The following is a 20,058-nucleotide window of genomic DNA, read 5'->3' on the forward strand; positions in this document are numbered from 1 at the left end:
GTTGGGATACATAGTATTAGAAGCATTGGTCTAGGAGACTAATTGGCCTTTTTTAATGTTGAAATGAATGTTTACAAAGTAGTGGGTGTGAGAAAAGGCGATTATTGATTGGCCTGAACTTCATTTGCATATTGGAACTCATTCCTTCTTGACGGTACCTGTTCAGAGTTGTAAATTATTTTGTCTGTTGAATTCTGTTTTGAGGTGGTGTGTACATCTACTTTCTTTTTCATTTCAGGATTAAAAGTAAATCGCCTAGACATGTATGGAGAAAAATACAAACCATTTAAAGGTGTGAAATACATCACAAAAGCAGGAAAGTTTCAAGTGCGAACATGAAACTTAAGATTTCTGCCTTCCTGGCAGATAAACGTTGCGTTTCGTATGTTTTTTTCCATTTGAGGGAGAAATTATGTCGAAGACTTAAAATACTTAAATGCCAACAGTTCCTCTAATTAGCCTCATTCCCATGTACTATGGCTCTTCAAACTAAATCATAGTTTAATATGTCTTTTTATATGTGGCTTTGAAATAGAAATAGAATAATTTTCTGTAAATCGTTTCCTTTTGGTGGACCCCTTGGTTCATGAATTGTAACTACAACCTGGGACTGTCCAAAACCAGCTAACACCATATACTGCCAAGGAAACTACCAAAGCACAAGAAGAATGCAGGAACTTCTGAACAGAGAGCAGACCCTATTTTGAACTGAAGAAAGCTGATGTGATGACTTATCTTGGTTAGAAATTGCTGTTATTCTTCTATAATACTTCTTCAAGGCCTACTAGGAAAGGAGAGGGATGGAGATCTTTTCCAGTCATGTAGAAAATGTATCTTCAATGGCACAAAGAAGGCTTTACCTGCAATGTTTACAACTTTTCAGTCAAAACTATTTGCCTTATCAGCGTATGAATTCAGCAGACAATCTGTAGCTGAGCCTAGATTCCCTATAACTTGCTTTACTTTGAAGGTGAAAAATGTATGGAAATGAAGTCTTTGCACAGCTTAACAGGTAGCACTACTCTAAAAGCCTTTCCACTTTGTCCTGTTGTTTGTGCCATGCATACCTCAAGAGTAGCTCACTGTAGGCAGCAAACTTTATTTAAAGGTTGTATTGCTTATTTGTAATGAAATAAAAGGGAACTCAGAAGTATAATCTTGTCATTTAATTACTTCTTCGTTGTCAGGGATCATCAATATACAGGCAGTCCCCAAGTTACAAACATCACACTTACAAATGACTCCTAATGAAAAACGGAGGTGAGAAAACAGGGAATTAGAGAAACCTATCCTCCAGTGGGGCAGCGAATTAAACCGCTGAGCTGCAGAACTTGCTGACCAAAAGGTCAGTGGTTCGAAACCGGGGAGTGAGGTGAGCTCCTGCTTTTAGCCCCAGCTTCTGCCTACCTAACAGTTCGAAAACATGCAAAAGTGAGTCAATCTATAGGTACTGCTCCGGCGGGAAGGTAACAGTGCTCCATGTAGTCATGCCGGCCACATGACCTTGGAGGTGTTTAAAGACAATGCTGGCTCTTCAGCTTAGAAATGGAGATGAGCACCAACCCCCAGAGTCAGACATGACAAGACTTGATGTCAGGGGAAAACTTTTACCTTTACCTTTCCTTGGAAGAGAAATATACTCCTGGAAGAGTTATCATGGAGAAAAGGTGTCTCCCCTGAAGCTTTATCGGCAATCCTTGTTTCCACGCAAAGCCAAATTTTCAAAATCCATTTATCACAAGAGGAGAAAATAAGTGAAATCTTCTGAACATGAGCAGAGACAGCAAAACAAACGCCACAAGGTGTTCAAGCTAAAAATGTATATTTGGCTGGAGTTATACTTTAAAATGTATTTGTTTTAACTTACATACAAATTCAACTTAAGAACAAACCTAGAGAACATACCTTGGTCGTAACTTGGGCAGTGCCTGTATAGAATTATTAAAACATTTGTACATGAATGTTTACTTTGTGGTTATGTATTTACAGTGGCAATTTATTTGGCAATTTGACCAGTAGACTCAACAGAACAGAGAATATGCACGGATAATAGAAAAAAGATGTTGAATCTTTACAAAGAAATGGCAAGCTGGCTTTTGTCTACTGGGAGAAGCCAAAGTTGTGGTAATTAACAGCTTTGAATAGTAATTGTAGAGAGATAGAAAAAAGTAGAAAAATGTATTTTTTAAAACAGTGCAGCTACAGATTAATTATAATGTACAAGAAAGACATGAATAAAATAATAGGAAAATTTAATGAATGTACTCCCATTGTGGAGGGTTCAAGATCCTAAATATGAGTATGAATGTTTATATTCTCTTGAATTCATACTGTATTTTTAATATACAGATAGCCCTCTGCATCTATGGATTCTGCATGATTTGAAAATATTCCACAAAAATTCCAACCAGCAAACCTCGATTTTTGCCGAGCACCACTATACTATGCTATTCCATATAATGGGAATTGAGCATCCACTGATTTTGATAGTCCCAAGGGGCCCTGGAATCAACCCCCAGAGGATACGAAGGGCCCATTATAACAGAATATGATCTAAAGTCAATATTCTAAACATTATTAGTTATTAAAACCTGTTACAGTTGTGTGCCTTTTTATTAAAAATATGTAGTGGCAAATTTATTTTCACATCTACAGTTTGACATTTTATGTTCACAATGGGTTAAACTCTTATGCCGACTGGCCTGCTGATCTGAAGGTTGGGTTGCTGACCTGAAGGTTGCCAGTTTGAATCTGCAAGATGGGGTGAGCTCCCATCTGTCAGCTCTAGCTTGTGGGGACATGAGAGAAGCCTCCCAACTAACACATCCGGGCATCCCCTGGACAACGTCTCTGTAGATGGCTAATTCTCTCACACCAGAAGCGACTTCTAGTATGTTCTCAAGTCGCTTCTGACACAATAAAAAAAATACATTCCAGGTGACGGAGTGCAAATAGTCTGTGTATCCCTGTTATAGAATGCAATCATGTAGATACAGAGGAATGCAAGTTAGTATTTCCATTTAAACACTGAAAACACTGCACTGCATGACTTTTTATACAAATGCATTTTTATTTTGTTTAAACAGAACAAAGGTTGAAAATATTAGCATATAGAACAAAATTCTGGTTTATAAACAAAGGTATTTAGTGGCAAAATGCTACTGACATTCAAGTTTGATTCATCTTAGGCCTGATGGACAAGAGTGTTGAAGAAAGTATAAATTGCATAAGGTGTAAAGGATATTAACTTCTATAAAAGATACTTCAGCATAGCAAACATTCTGAAGAAATATCCAAGGCAAACATGATTCAAAGCTTTCCTTCAAACATTCCTTAACAAATAAAAGTCTTTGGTATATATAAACCATCATTTAATTAAAGGCATCAGTAATATTGCATTAATACGAAATCAAGCTATTAAATGGTGGTGACTTTAAAAGCTCACAATGAAAGGCGGAATTGAAAAAGACATTCCAGAAGAGCTGAAAGTCCTCTAGAGTAGAAATGGCCATCCAGATGTTATTGGACATCTCTACTAAACTCAGTTTCTCACCATTGACTAATACAGTAGTTCTCAACCTGTGGGTTCTCAGATGTTTTGGCCTACAACTCCCAGAAATCCCAGCCAGTTTACCAGCTGTTAGGATTTCTGGGAGTTGAAGGCCAAAAACACCTGGAGACCCACAGGTTGAGAACCACTGGATTAATGTGTTCAGGACTAAGAAGAGTAGCAGTCCACAATATTTGGATGACCTTCCCTACCCTGCTCTAGACTTTCCTCTTCCTACTGAATTCATGTAAACCAAGCAAAAGGCAACTCATCTGGGCTAAGTCTCCAATATTCCCTTTCAACTTCTAGTTGTGACCACTTATTGCCAGAAATTAAATGACAATTCTGAGTACCATGCAGTCAACAATCACTAGGCACATGTAATCAGGAAATGATGAACAAGCAAGCTACTTGTTCTTGGCAGTAGGAAGAGGTGGTATTAAAAGGGAAATTTCTGTAATTTGAGTTTCCATTTTAAATTGCACCAGGAAAGGAGGAACACCAGGGAAGTGTAAAAATTTAAACAGGTAAACCAGTGCGATAGCCCTTTCATGAACCTAGAGAGCACGTATATAGATTGTCCTGAATAGGATTTGTTGCATGGTAGCATAGCTTCAGTACTTCGATTGATTTGCAAATCAAAAGCAAAATTAAAGGCTCACACTGGAGCATCTGCGCAAGACAAATATGCTCTTTCTTTAGTGTTAATATAGCTCATGTCGGGTATATTTCCCTAAATTCTTTGCGCTGTGCAAATGCAAACGCCAACTACTTGTCGGCTAGTCCTAAAATACGCTAAAATAAAGCCATGCTATTTTAGCAGTAAACAATTTCTGAGTTCCAGTACTCCTGCCGTGATTGACAGGCAACTCATCTATATGGCAGGAATTGAATTTATGAAACACAATACCAGGTGTATAAAACTTGTGTTCAATAGTTTACTGTGAGGTGTGTGAAGCTGGAAGTGAGAAATATTTCTGAAGCACCATGATAAGTGTTCTACATCGTACCTCCAATGGCTCCCCTGCTATGGCTATTATCTGGAAGAAATCACTAGTTGAAAAAGAATGTGACATTTCAAAAACAAAATTTCTTGAACAGTAGGAACAATCAGAAGGACAGGGAGGGCAAGCAAGAGACAGCCTTGTGGAAAGAAGTCTGGGCATTCAGAAATTCTTCTCTCCTGGCTGTCTGCTCCTCAGCAAAATCAAGTCCAGAGGAATGCTCTCTTCCCTAACAAATAAATAGCCTCAACAATCATGACGGATCAATTCCATCACCACGAAGGTGCTGAACTGATTTGGGAAAGTTATTCCCCCAATGCTAGTGTTTTAAGGGTTGATACTGAACAGGAAAAAATGTGCACCAATTGCTTTTGAGCTCAGCAAGTCTTCCTACTACCATAGGAAAGGTTTTGGAAATTAGCAACACATTTTTTTTTTAAAAAAAAGAAGAATGGAAAACTGAAATTCTGAACTATTTGTTTTCTGATTGTCCCTCACATTTATCAGCTAAGCAAATTAACAGTGTCCCAGCGTTTCAACCCATGATAAAGTGAAATCCTCATGTATTGCCTCACATAGAAACCACTGGGACATACAGTGCATATAATGTGGGTGGAAGCTGAGATCATTGTGTTTATGAAAACACAGGTATCAAAAACCCTCCAAAGCAAGACAGAGATAACAAGTAGTCACTTTTGGACACTATGGCGATGTTAGATATCAAAAGTAGCTCAGCAAGCTGTTAAAAGCCCTTAAAATGGGCCTCCTGGAGCCTAGTTTTTATCTCTGCAGCACCTTTTTGGCTGTTTACAAAATTCTTTTTGTTTCACAAAAAGGACTGAGTGTGTATATATATGTATATATATATATATGCATGTGTGTATGTATGTATAAAAAAAGACACTGCTTTGTGGAAGGGTAGTTCTCTACTGGTACCATGGTGTTTTCCTGACCCAGCGTAGAGTAAATCCAGCATCTGTTCTAATCTTAATAGAGGCAGCCTCCGCTTCTCGGACTGTCTCCTTGACGGACTGCATCAGGTTCTGGGCATTGTGAACCAGCATCTCAGTGGCCTGCAAGACAGACAGATGGAAGAGAGAGAGAGAGAGAGCGGCATTAATACGTGCTTTTAGAGGAGCATCACAGTCCTTTTCAGATGACATGCCACTTAACAGAAGACCTTTCTTTGCTTATCTGTGGAATAAAGCAACAAGCAAAAAGGTTGTGAACTGCAGCAAAACTATTCCAATCCCCCACCAGCAGGAGAACCTAACCTTCTACTACGGGACTGTATTAAGGTACAGGTGCTTCAACAGCATTAATTCAACAAGTATGGTTACAAGGTCAAAACAATTTGAAAATAACCATTCTAAACTAAGCACCTGGCCCAAAGTACACGTCATTAAGAGATTTTATTTTTAAAAGACTTCAGCAGAGATTTCCAATTATTTCAACTGCATTTCCCATTTAGTTTCTTTTTATTGTGTCAGAGGTGACTTAAGAACATACTGCAAGTCACTTCTGGTATGAGAGAATTGGCTGTCTACAGAAATATTACTCTGGGGATGCCCGGATGTGTTACCACCCTGCTGGGAGGCTTCTCTCATGTCCCCGCAAGCTAGGGCTGACAGACGGGAGCTCACCCCGTCTCGTGAATTCGAACCAGCAACCTTCAGGTCAGCAACCCAATCTTCAGATGAGCAGTTCAGCCAGCACAAGGGTTTAACCCATTGTGCCACCATGGCTCCTTAGTCTTTCCATGCCTAGGCCTCCGGTGGCCTAGGGGATAAAAGCCTCGTGACTTGAAGGTTGGGTTGCTGACCTGAAGGCTGCCAGGTTAGAATCCCACCCGGGGAGAGCGTGGATGAGCTCCCTCTATCAGCTCCAGCTCCATGCGGGGACATGAGAGAAGCCTCCCACAAGGATGGTAAAACATCAAAAACATCTGGGCGTCCCCTGGGCAACGTCCTTGCAGACGGCCAATTCTCTCACTCCAGAAGCAACTCCAGTTGCTCCTGACACGAAAAAAAAAATGCCATCAAAGATTTACAAAAACACTGAAAAGCATCTTAAGACATTCTAACTGTCCCCAGCTACTTAAACACCTATAGGCCAGAATCCTATTCTTAATCTTGACTGGGTTCATACCCTGTTTCCCTGAAAATAAGACATCCCCAAAAAATAAGACCTAGCAGAAGTTTTGCTGAATTGCTAAATATAAGGCCTCCCCCGAAAGTAAGACCTAGCAAAGTTTTTGTTTGGAAGCATTCCCAGCGCCTGCCAAACAGAACACCAGAGCATGCAGGATTGGTAAATGCCCATTTCCAGTTGTACATGGAAATAATGGTAGTAACAAGAAATTCTTGATAGGATTCACAGTTTATCTGGTTATGCTGGTTTGTGATGACAACTACTGTACAGTATATAATAAATGTTCAATTTTTTGTTCAACAATAAATGTGAATTCTTCTTCATGGAAAAATAAGGCATCCCCTGAAAATAAGACCTAGCACATCTTTGGGAGCAAAAATTAATATAAGACACTGTCTTATTTTCGGGGAAACACGGTATAATACATTCACAGATTTCTGTAGTATTCTGGGATGCAGTTCACCTGGGTCTATACATCTGAACTCATTTGGGTGAGCTAGGTGATTCCTGGCTAACTCCCTATTAATCTGATTTGTGATCCAGATCCCAAAATCTCTGCTGCTGCACTGTTCTCTTTTTGAAGAGAAACGGAAGCAAAATAGGAATTGAGTAGCTCTGTTCATTGTGATCTGTTAGCATTTTGCTATCCTTCTTGAACACTAATTCCACTATCTAATTCCACTGATTCCACTAAGGTCATTCCTTTGGCTCAAATATATCTAAAAATAGATATTTGGCCATTTCCTTTTTGTTTCTTCCATACAAGGATTGGTGCTAAAGCTTTAGTTGAGACCCCTTTTCTCCATGATAACTCTTTCAGGAATGAATTTCCCATCCTAAGGGTAGATTTCCCTTACTTCCTGTTGTCTCACCCCTGTTCTTAATAAGTCATTTCTAAGTCACATATTTGTATCTCTGGGACTGCCTGTAGTAGCCGTATATATTACCTGTTCTGATTCTTCATCACTGATATTAGTCCGACCCAGCATGGTTGCTTTAACAGTGGAGAGGATTTTGAGCTGGGTACTGATTGTTGGGATTCGCTCACAAACCTGCAAAAAAGACAAAATTGCAAGACTGGTCAAAGCACCTGATAGGTTGTATATACATAAAAATTCTACCACTGCTTTTGAGCACAATTGTCCAAGACCTTTTTAAAAAAACAACCCTTCAACCACATCAAAGTTGCCCGCAGGTCATGTTATTCTGCCTTGTGTTCTGACCTATGCCAGTTAAGCCTGGGGCACACAATGTTTACTTGCTTCTGTGGGGAAAAGAAAACCAAAAGATTTAATGTTTTATCTGGAATTAAAATGTGACTGAGGACTAATAAAACTGAAGAGCAGACAGGGCTGCTATGAAAGTTGTTCAAGTGACAGACAAAAGGAAGTGATTGCTTAGTTTAGACATTGCCAAAAATTTCTGCTGGATATTATTTTTGTTGACACTGCAGCGCTATGCACTGAAAACTGACAACCTGAAGCAGACAATGAGGGCCAAAAATAAAGAGAGGATAAATATTGCACAAATTTCCACAAGTTTGTTCACTTTTTGCTTGCTGGGTTTTAAACTTGGAAATAAAGGGTGCTTCAAAATGATGGACCAAATTTCAAAGCAGTATATTTCATGATGGCAACTGATGTTACAATTACAGTTGAGTCTCACTTATCCAACATAAACAGGCTGGCAGAACGTTGGATAAGTGAATATGCTGGATAATTAGGAGAGATTAAGGAGAAGTCTATTAAACATCAAATTAGGTTATGATTTTACAAATTAAGCACTAAAACATCATGTTATAAAACGAATTTGACAGAAAAAGTAGTTCAATATGCAGTAATGCTACATAGTAATTACTGTATTTATAAATTTAGCACCAAAATGTATTGAAAACATTGACTACAAAAATACGTTGGATAATCCAGAACATTGGATAAGCGAATGTTGGATAAGTGAGACTCTACTATACATCAAAAGTTATGCATGGTTTCATTAGTCATAAAGGTATCAAGTTTCAATGCCAAAACCCAGTTGAAATGCATGCTGCACTGTAATTATGGATTCGGCCTTGCCGATTAATAGTATTATATCCCGCCCTTCTCACCCCAAAGGGGACTCGTAGCAGCTTACAGAACAGACATACGGCAAACATTCAATGCCAATTATACAATTTACAAGGACAGACAACACAAACAAAGGTAAAGGCAGTTTTTCCCCATCTTATTTCCGGCATCTTGGAGACTGTGCTCGACTCTGGCCATGGGGGTGGGGGTGGGGTGGGGGGGTGGGTGTGTTATTATTTATTTATTTATTACATCATTTCTACCCCCAGCCTTCTCACCCCTCAGGGGACTCAGGGCAGCTTACAACGTGAACATATATATCAAAACAATTTATATCATGTTTAAAAATCCATTTAAATTAAAAACTTACATTAAAATTGAGAGCTTACATGGGTTGTCTTCCATCTTCCATGCCAAGGAGCTTTCCTCCGATCAATGTCCTTTATTATCTCCCCGCTAAAAGCAGTATCCATTTATCTACTTGTATTTCTGCTTTTGACCTGCTAGGTGGGCAGGTGAGATGGGGCTTATGGTGGGTGCTCACCCCGACCCAGGCTCAAACTGTCGACCTTTCGATCGGCAGGATTTTTCTGCAGCATAGTGGTTTAGCCTGCTAAGCCTAGCCCCTTCAACAAAAGGCCTTATGTTGTAGTCACCATCTTGTGAAGGATTGCAGCTAGGGGCTGTGTGTGCACTGAGAGAGGCATTTAGCGGTAATCCTTTGAAACTGTGCAACATCCTTTGAAATTGTAAGAATTTCATTCATGGGCGATTTGTGGTTGCAGAAATATAGCGTTTTTAAATCAGATCCATCTTTTTGAAACACCCTATACAGTAGAGTCTCACTTATCCAACATTCTGGATTATCCAACACATTTTTGTAGTCAATGTTTTCAATCCATTGTGATATTTTGGTGCTAAATTCGTAAATACAGTAATGACTACATAGCATTAATGTGTAATGAACTACTTTTTCTGTCAAATTTGTTGTACGAGGGCTATCCAGAAAATAGGTTACGTTTTGGATTTTAAAAAGGACCAAGTATAGGATAAATCATTTAACCCTATGCAGCTGAAAGACACATCCCGAAACTACAATCTCATGTAATCCCTATTTAAATTTAGCCACGTTTTTTATAGATAAATGAGTTTGAAAAGTACTACACCAGTAAATTTGCCGCCTCTCTCCTCCGTTTCCAATAATGGGGGCGTGGCTGGCAGCGCAGCGTTTTGGCTACACTGCAGGAAGGGAGGAGGAGGAAGAGCCGAGGACACAGGCAGGAAATTTACTGGTGCAGTACTTTTCAAACTCATTTATCTATAAGAAACGTGGCTAAATTTAAATGGGGATTGCATGAGATTGTAGTTTTGGGATGTGTCTTTCAACTGCATATGGTAAATGATTTCTCCTATACTTTGTCCTTTTTAAAATCCAAAACGTAACCTACTTTCTGAATAGCCCTCGTATAACATGATGTGCTTAATTTGTAAAATCATAACCTATTTTGATGTTTAATAGGCTTTTTCTTAATCTCTCCTTATTATCCAACATATTTGCTTATCCAACATTCTGCCGCCCCATTTATATTGGATAAGTGAGACTCTACTGTATTTAGATTTGGGAGGGTTTGCTTCAAGCGGCTACAGAACAATTCAAGAGTTATGTCACATGATGATTCTGGTGCAAATTAAGGCAGAACAATACAATGAAACTTCAAGATCAACTACCACCAGCACTAAGCCATTGTCCACACAAAGCCCACCTACAATTACACACCCTCTCCAGGCACAGCTCCCTGCTCTTACCTGCAAAAGGTTTGTCCTGATGCGCTTATCAGTGCATTGTTTTGCCACCTCCTTGGCCAACCGGGTCACTTCATCGGAAGCTTTCGCTATATCCTTGGCACACTGGATGAGAGCCCGCTTGTTCCCACTGCCCCCTCTTACCAAACGGGACATCTCAGCCATCAAAAGGGCCATCCGCTTGGCAGCTGCAATTATGTCATTGCCCTGGAAGAGAAGAAGAGCCACCATAAAAGCTTGGGACCCAGGAAGAGGCCAAAGCATCACCCACACGGGGTCAGCCAGCCCTCATTAAGCGAAGGCAAAGAAGAGACGTTTTGTGAAGTGCAGCCATGACTCCACAAAGAGCACCAACGATCTTTGCACAAAGGCCAGTCGTGAAATACTTTCTCTCCCAAATCTCAGTGAAATCAAGCTTTGGCCGGAAGAAAAAAAATGTTGTGGACACATAGCATGTTAGTTTGGGCTTTTCTTTTTTCTTTTTGCAGAAGTGAAAGCAGCTAAGTTCAGACATGGTCACTGTTTACCAGTTAGTAACATACAGTTTAAAATAATAGCACAAGATGATGCGCTGAAACAAGTTTAAAGCATCCAGTTACAATGGTGAATATTCTGAGCGTCCAAATGTGGATGAACCCAAGGCAGTTTATAAACTTGTCAGTTTATGCAGACTCTACATTAAGAAAGGATCAGAAAGAAGGGCTGACAATGTATTATTAATGAATTTGTTAATTCAATCCACTAGATTTTTAAATTATATGAATTGATTAGATAGACTCTTTTTTGAAAGCTGTTAACATTTTTTAGTAAAGGATTTATAAAAAATATGGGCAGGGGCCATCTTCCAAAACGCATTCCCACTTTCACATACAGTAATTTCTCTTTGGAGATGGGCATACATTTTCTAAAAATATTTTTTTCTTCATATACAAACATGTAGATTGAATCAGTTTCTTGTTAATCTTTATAAAATTACCATATATACTTAATTATAAGCTGAGTTTTTCAGCCCCTTTTTAGAGCTGAAAAAGCCCTCTCTCGACTTATACTTGAGTGAGGGTCCTGGCCGTCTTATATTCAGGTTGGCTTATACTCGAGTATATAGATGATCAGAGTTGGACAGTCTCATCTTATTAAAGTCTTATTATTATCATAAAGTACACTTTTATGTAAATATTCAGAAACATTTAACCTGCGGATGCCTCAATTAATGTAATTCTATTGGCATCTATTTTTATTTTTGAAATTTACCAGTAGTTTCTGCATTTCCCACCTTTGTCTTATACTCAAGTCAATAAGTTTTCCCAGTTTTTTGTGGTAAAATTAGGTGCCTTGTCTTATATTTGGGTGGGGTTTTACCCGAGTATATACAGTAATTCATTCCACACGTAATAATCTTATTGCAGGAATGAATGCCTTACCTCCTCTTTGAATACAACTAATTTTTCTATTAGAAAAAAAGGTAAAAGGTAAAGGTTTCCCCTGACGTTAAGTCCCGTCATGTCTGATTCTGGGGGTTAGTGCTCATCTCCATTTCTAAGCCGAAGAGCCAGCATTGTCCATAGACACCTCCAAGGTCATGTGGCCGGTATGACTACATGGATTATACCAGGATTATATTCAGATGTTACGACCAGCCAAGGTTTGTTACAATGCCTGGCTTCAAATAAACCATAATTAAGATTAAGTACAGTTTGCCAAACAAAATGACAACTGTAGTCAATCAAAGTGAAACTTTCCAATGTTCTCCACATAGAAGAGAAGGTCAGAGCACAAGACAAAGCTGCACTATGGCTTATTTGCATCATAATAAATAATAAAGCACTGAGCTGCAGACCGAAAGGTCCCAGGTTCAAGCCCGGGGAGCACTGTGAGCGGCTGCTGTTAGCTCCAGCTCCTGCCAACCTAGCAGTTCGAAAACATGCCAATGTGAGTAGATCAATAGGTACTGCTCCGGCGGGAAGGTAAGGGCGCTCCATGCAGTCATGCCAGCCACATGACCTTGGAGGTGTCTACGGACAGCGCCGGCTCTTCGGCTTAGAAATGGAGATGAGCACCACACCCCAGAGTCAAAACATGACTGGACTTAACGTCAGGGGAAAACCTTTACCTTTACTAAACCATGGTGTCTCATGACATCTAAAAATAGTAATTAAGCTAAGAGGTTTTTTTTAATCCAGGTTTTTAGAAGCTTTGTTCTTTTTTAAAAGCATGGCAGGAGTTGTAGCATCTTTGAGACTTAAATGTACTTTGTGTTTTGTTTCTTTGAAAGAGGTTTGGAAAGTAACTGTTTTATTTAACAAGGGACAATATATAATATTGCAGGGGTATCCAACCTTTTAAGCCCTGAGGGCTGCAATGTATGGCCTGTGCATGCATGCACAGATACAAACACACATGTACCAGTGATTCACTTTGCTCAGTGGGAGGGAATGGAGGATTATCAGTCCAATGTACTTCCCTACACTGAGAAGTAAACTCTGAGTAAGGATATCTGTGAGGCGGAAAGGAAAGAAGGCTCACTGTTGCCTTGCTAAAGAGCTTCTTTTCACATGGGTGCCACTAGGAAAGGTACAAAACTAGGACAGGGCTTTTGCAAAGGTGGAAGACACATCAAAAGCTTTAGGGGATTGCATGCATCCCCCAAGGCTGTGTAGTTGTGCGTTCCGCCCACCACCAGAAATATGATCGCTGTAAGAACATTCCATTCAATATAATTCACAACAGGCAGTTCCCAAGTTACAAACATCCGACTTACAAATGACTCCTAGTTAAGAATGGGGGTGAGACAACAGGAAGTGAAAGAAATCTACCCCTCGGAAGGGAAATTCACTTCTGAAAAAGTTATCATGGGGAAAGGGTGTCTCTTGTTTCCACAACAAGCCATATTTTTCATAATCCAATTATCACAGAGACAGAAAGTGAGGTGAAATCTTCTGAACCAGGACACAGGCAGCAAAACGAACACAACAAGGGTGTTAACCCTTCCCCATGCTCTCCAAAGCTGAAGAATATATATTTTTGGTTAAAATGTACCTGTTCCAACTTATATACAAATTCAAATTAAGAACAAATCCATAGAAACTGTCCTGTTCGTAACTTGGGGACTGCCTGTATTAGGTTTTTAATTATTGCACTGTGGGTTTTTTTTTGTAAAGAGTTAATGGGATATTTTGACCTATGTTCCTGAAAGCAACAGAAAACTTGGTGTATAATCTTTTGCATGCAGAAAGTAGTTGTGTTGCATGCAAAAGTGGTTGTATAATGAAGGGGCACATACTATGATACTGGTAGTCCTTATGGATATCCCTCCAGGCTTTGCTTCAATGCAGCATAAAAAACAGCATGTTGAACATGACCAAAAAGCTGTGCAGGCACACAATTTTGAAGATCCCCATTACAGGACTATCCCCTTGATCCAACAGGTTTTGCACAGATCCAGTTTACATGGTACCCCAAAAATGACTTGTGGATACAATTCGATAATTGTAATATACACATGTGCAAGCATGCATGTACTACCATATGTAATGTATAGCCTCACCCCTGGAGCACAGGCCAGGATGGTGAGCATATTTACTCCTATGCAAGGTGCTAAGCAACTCTAAGTGCAGTTTGCCAGCTCCTATGGGCACCGAAGACCAGGACATGCAACCTCTCAACAGAGTCCTAAAAAGGACCAAGCCACGTTTTACATTTGTGTTAAAACCCGAGGCAAACGCAACATGAGGTAAGTGGCAGCAACTGCATTTTGAATCACATTAAAGGGAAGGAGTGGAGAGAGAGGTGGAATCAAAAAAATCTGGTCCAAGAGGCCCAGTCCAGCAGGACGTTCTCATGCACAAGCACCACTGAAAAGAAGCAGGAGATTTTCCATTCATTTTAGTGGGGCCTGCATATGAGATCTCTGCACTGCCTTAACCTCTACACAAAGAATCTCATTTGTATTTGATGCTGGATCATCAGAATGTTTTGAGCTGACTCATAACAAGTACTGAGAAGAAAGGAAGAAAGAAAGAATCTCATTTTGCTTATGGTTTTCCACTCACATATCTAATTCTTAGTAACTACACGGCCACACGCACTTACTCCTTGCAGCATGCTTGTCCCAAAAGCGGAAAAGTGACCCCAGTGACCTTGCAAACTAACACTTGTGTTTAGTGCTTGCAGGCCCACTTCTGAGAAGCACAGGCCATAGAGCTCCATTAATTGTATTAATTGTATTGGGCTCGGGCTGTGGCGCAGGCTGGAGAGCAGCTGCAATCAATCACTGCAATGAATCACTCTGACCAGGAGATCATGAGTTCGAGGCCCGGCTCGGAGCCTATGTTTGTTTGTCTTTGTTCTATGTTAAAAGGCATTGAATGTTTGCCTATATGTGTAATGTGATCCGCCCTGAGTCCCCTTCGGGGTGAGAAGGGCAGAATATAAATACTGTAAATAATAAATAAATAAATTCCACTCCCACCGTCTGCAGCAAAACCTGAATTTAGCAGCTGACACCTTCAGCACAGCTTGTCAACAAAACTCCTGTCACAACAGCCACATTTTTTTTATAATTCAGCCAAGTGCAAAACAGCAGTTCCAACTCGTAGGCAACAATGCCATACAAAAGCCATTCCTTGACTGTACAAATGTTTTAGTGGAAGCCGTTGATAAAAAGAGGAAAACAGCACAATGATGCGTGTTAAATGATTTCAGGGAATGACAGCAATGACTCCCTTACAATCTGGAAGTCACTGAGAGACTGTGAACCATGGCTTCACAGGTAGTCAAATGTTTTTTCATCCATGTATTTTATCGTTCCTTTTCAGTAGCCATTGCCATGAAGAGACAGGTAAGGCCAAGGACAACAGGGAAAGGAAGCTTTATTAAAAAGGAGAGCAAAGAAGACAGTTGTGCGCCAAATGAAGCTTTCGCCTGGCTGTCGGCAGGCTTAATCAAACTTGTGAAGCCACTCTCAATCCTCAACAATGAAATGCAGACAAACTCGAACTCATTCCAATTCAAAAGAAAAGAAAAGAAAAATTGGGACCCGGCAAGGACCAAGAGTGATGCAAATGTGTCAATGTTCCAAAATGGCTGGATGCAACGCGGATCAGTCGCCAGGGGGAAAGGGAGGAAGTACCTTACTAGACCATTTGGTGGCTTCCCGGTGCAGAGACTGAGCAGCGGCCAGAATGGGCTGGTTAACAGGTTGGTTGGTTGGCATTAACAGCAGCTCAGGCTCGTAATCATCTTCAATGTCAGAGGGGAGAGTGAATTCAACATCTGCTTCCTCCTCCTCCTCCTCCTCCTCCTGATCTACATCTACACCAGCCTCAGGGGCTTCCTTAACCTCATCAGTCACTTCGGGCTTGGCAGGATGAAGGGGAGGATGAAGAAACAGGGACAGTTAGTACAAGAAGCAGGATCCCGTCAGAGCAAGAACTGCGCTGGTTTAGTAAAGTCTTCGTTCTACTTGGCAACAGAAGGAATGGGAGAGGATAGACACAATTCCAGGGGGGAGCGATCTGAAAATGTACGAAGTCTTCAGGAAGAAAAGCAACATGTTTAAGGAAACACAGTGACATACTTTTCACTTTTCAAGTGTCTTATATTTCACCACAACATTCTTTTCTGGCAAGACAATAGCACCAGTGGGACAAAAAAAAAAAAAACCAAAGCAAGCACAACACGGAAGAGATTACTTGAGGGTGTAAGATGAGAGTTCCAATGATATGGATTGAGTACGAGGAGAATGGCTAGAGAGCAGAGATGCTGGATACCACTTTCTGTGCCCTCAAGAGATTGAAAGGTCAGAAGGGTCCCAGCCATAAGAGAAAGGGTGGAGACCGGCTCAGGAAAGACAGATCTCAGCCATGGAGCACATTTCGATGGGAATCTCGCCCACTGAAGCTTTGCCAAAATTAAGAGCTGCACTAGAGCTTGCAACCAGGGCTCTCTTGTTTATAAGAGCTTCTCTTCATGTTTATGAAACCTGTACAGAAGAACTTACTGGCAAATTGTGCCCCACATTCATTAGGGTGCAATGAGGAAAGAAGGAATGGGATAAAGATAACACTTGGGTTCTCCCCCTCACTAAAATGGTTTTGCCCAACCATTGAAAAGGTAATTATTAATAGGAAAACACAATGGAAGAAGCAAAGCAAGAAAACAAAACAAAACAATGGATTATGGCTGTTACAGGACAGGCTACTTGTTAAAGAACATTATCATATGTTAATTGTTAGACAGAAAGTGATGTTAGCAGTACATGGCAAAGCCAATCAGAATGTTTCTGTTAGCAGAGAGTTAGTGAGATGGAGCTAGATTGTTTTGCCACAATGTTGTTCTAGCAAAATCCAATTATGATCATGACAATTATTATATGTATTTGCATCCTGCTTTTATCTCTTGATTGAGACTCATTTGCTTCAGTATTCTAGATCACATCCTGTGAAATGGAAGTATCTAAAATCAGACTAGTGCAGCATTATCATAGCCAAACTTCACCATACAAATCCATTTCAGAAGGAGAAGAAAGTACGGGCAAAGAAAGGCCAACGTTATCAATAGCGCAAGGGTGCAATCAGAGCAACACAACTGCCATGTTTTCTCTCTGGACTGTCACTGCTCTTGCACAGACCGTCCTTTATTTGGTTTTAGCTTCTTCTTCCAAAGTTGGTTGTAACCTTAAGTCAGTAGTTCTCAATTTCTAGGTCCCCAGATGTTTAGGCCTTCAACTTCCAGAAATCCTAACAGCTGGTAAACTGGCTAGGATTACCAAAACACCTGGGAACCCTCAGGTTGAAAACCACTGCCTTAAGTGCTAACTATGTGTTTTTCAAATTGCTCAATTTATGCAGTTATGTTTTCATGCTCTCAAAATGAATATTGTAGAACTTGAGGTTCGTCTCTTTTTGCTATCTTGGGAAACAAAGAAGTGAAATGAAGTTTAACGGCTGTGCCTGGGATGAGGCCCAGACTGTCAGGTTCTTCTCTTGGTCAACCTGACACAAATATTGAGAAATATAAAGCAGTTATAGGAAGGAAGATGCACTCCCTACACGATCACTTCACTTCTCTTTCCTTATCCTAAAACAAGCTTGGAAAACCTGTGGGAAAAGAAGACTGCAAATAAAGATGAATGCATCTGCTCAGCAAGTAGAATAAGTCAGTTAGGAAATCTTGTATCTAGAGTAATTAAAGTTTTCTATTATCAACAGTGGTTCCAGGTACTACATAATTAAACCACACTCCATCTGTTCAGTAACTAACCGTAATTGCATTAATACAATTCAATTTGTTGGTTGTCTATGCTGCATAATAAAGTATTCTGAGCAACTATACATTCTTAAACTTCCAAAGGAAGCAATGATCTAATTATCTAGTAATTTCCAAGGTCTTTCTCTGCATATTCACAGCAGCCAACCATAATTTTATCTGCTCAGCAAAGATGAAAATAGGATTGGGAAGAAAATTACAAATGGAAGCAAGGGAACCAACACAATGTCCACTGAAGATCTCGCAAAGAAAAGTAAAAATTAATACAAAGAGCATTAAGGAAGAAGAAAATATTAACTTGTCCTAAAGAAGACAAAAAACCTGTTAGATATCACAGGACTAGCATTTGAGATTTACTTAGATTATGGTTTGGTTTTTGCAGATATAGAGTCACAGTCATTGCAAGCCTCTTATAATCTACTAGAAGATAGGCTGAGACTGCAGAAGAAGCCTCAAGAAGAAATGTTCCCTGTTTTTAGAAATCCACCAAGCATTTTTCTTTAGAGTCTGTTAGAAACCTTACACCCATCTGTTTGATCATCTCTCCAAAATTTCATATGGCAGGCATACTTTAAAGGGGGGCACTTAAAAATGTATGACCAGCAGATCACAGATCAGCCTCAGTAGCTGTAGCAGTTTCCTTTATGTTACAAATTCACAGATTGGAGAGAGATTGAAGTGGAAGGAGAATTAGAGGAAGAAAAGAGATGGACTATTTTACCTTTCAGCTTTACTAACCACTAATATGCAGCCCTTAACAGAACTGAATTTGCCCACCTCTACCCAGAATGACATTTCAATACTGCTCTAAGTCAGGCCTTCTTAAACTTTTCCACTTGCAAACCCTTTTGGCCCGAGAAATTTTTACATGACCTTGGGTATATAAAATAAGTAGAAAAATCAAACATTTACTAATAATACATCAGAATTTGCAAGGCTTGCTAAACAGGCTTATTCTCCTTTTATGAAGTACAGGTAAAGCAATTTATTCAGAGCCCACTGAAAACACTGCACATCAGATTTGAGTAAATTTCTAAAACAGCCACTAGGTGACATTCAGAAACCCTTTTATTGTTGTCAAATAAAGGGTCAGGATCCACAGTTTAAGACACAGTGCTCTAGGCAGCCTTCCTATGGTTTGGCCATACATGCCCCCGGCTTCCTACTACCAAAGCACAGAGCTTGGTAGAGCAGCATGGGAATAACTCTCCTGTTCTTTGGTTGGGTCACACCCTTCAGTGGCGCAGTGGGTTAAACCCTTGTGCCGGCAGAACTGATGACTTAAAGGTTGCCGGTTCAAATCCAACCCGGGGAGAGCGCAAATGAGCTCCCTCTATCAGCTCCAGCTCCATGCGGGGATATGAGAGAAGCCTCCCACAAGGATGGTAAAAACATCAAAACATCCGGGCGTCCCCTGGGCAACATCCTTGCAGACAGCCAATTCTTTCACACCAGAAGCAACTTGCAATTTCTCAAGTCGCTCCTGATATGAAAAAAAACAAAACCCTCCTGCCAGGTCTTCTATTTTGGTCACTGTATGGACAGCAGCTCAAATATTCTGTAGGGCTGAATAGAGAAACACTGCATATTTACCATGGGATGCCTCAAAGTAATGGCAGCTACATTCCTGGATCCCCCTTTATTAACCATAGTAATTTCTGAAGCAGTGTTACAGGATACTCTCCATTTTCTCCCACATGTCTACACTGTCTTCTCTTTGGCTTTCACCTAGAACTTTACTTATGTCACTACTATATAACAAAATATTACAGGCTTAGGACAGCAGATCAGCACCTTTAAAATTAGAAGTGAGGGGAGTAAAGTGTATGGGATGCATGCAGACCCCAAATAGCACTATTGTGAGCCATGAAAACTCTCAGGGAGTCTCCTGTAGTCCCAGACTCCCCCCTTTTTAATTGCAGATTTTAATCTTGGCCACCGCTACCTTTCCCTCCTCTCTCCCCAGCTGGATCTCTTGCCTAGCAGCGTAGGTGAGTTTTGCTGCACAATTCTAATGCGGCACCTAATGCAATGGGCACTTCAATTTTAGCGATATAATATTACATATTAGGATACTTTTTCATCTGAAATCTCCCTCGATGGATTGTCACCTTGGGGGCTTGCATGTTCCAATGAACCTGCAGGCACAACCACGGGAGTCACACACTCCCAGGAGTGGCCACAGGGGAGGATCCAGACCAAGAACAATCTGAAGACCCAA

General features: G+C 40.3%; 2 protein-coding genes across 4 annotated transcripts in view; one reads left to right on the forward strand and one right to left on the reverse strand.

The window, feature by feature from the left end:
* Positions 1-1,156, forward strand: part of ap3m1 (adaptor related protein complex 3 subunit mu 1) — a 31,033-nt gene extending 29,877 nt beyond the window's left edge. For both annotated transcript variants that reach the window (XM_062977447.1, XM_062977446.1), the window contains exon 9: positions 239-1,156. In XM_062977447.1, coding sequence (XP_062833517.1) covers positions 239-339 — 101 coding nt within the window. In that variant the 3' untranslated portion in view covers positions 340-1,156. The remainder of the gene's footprint in view (positions 1-238) is intronic.
* Positions 1,157-3,050: 1,894 nt separating this feature from the next.
* Positions 3,051-20,058, reverse strand: part of vcl (vinculin) — a 117,629-nt gene continuing 100,621 nt past the window's right edge. The window contains exons 19-22 of one of the 2 annotated variants that reach the window (XM_003223117.4): positions 15,700-15,927; positions 10,575-10,778; positions 7,653-7,757; positions 3,051-5,627 (exon numbers count right to left, since the gene is read on the reverse strand). In XM_003223117.4, coding sequence (XP_003223165.2) covers positions 5,481-5,627; positions 7,653-7,757; positions 10,575-10,778; positions 15,700-15,927 — 684 coding nt within the window. In that variant the 3' untranslated portion in view covers positions 3,051-5,480. The remainder of the gene's footprint in view (positions 5,628-7,652; positions 7,758-10,574; positions 10,779-15,699; positions 15,928-20,058) is intronic. The other variant, XM_003223116.4, reaches the window with a different exon arrangement.

The sequence above is a fragment of the Anolis carolinensis genome, chromosome 3, assembly GCF_035594765.1.
Source record: "Anolis carolinensis isolate JA03-04 chromosome 3, rAnoCar3.1.pri, whole genome shotgun sequence".
NCBI lineage: Eukaryota > Metazoa > Chordata > Lepidosauria > Squamata > Dactyloidae > Anolis > Anolis carolinensis.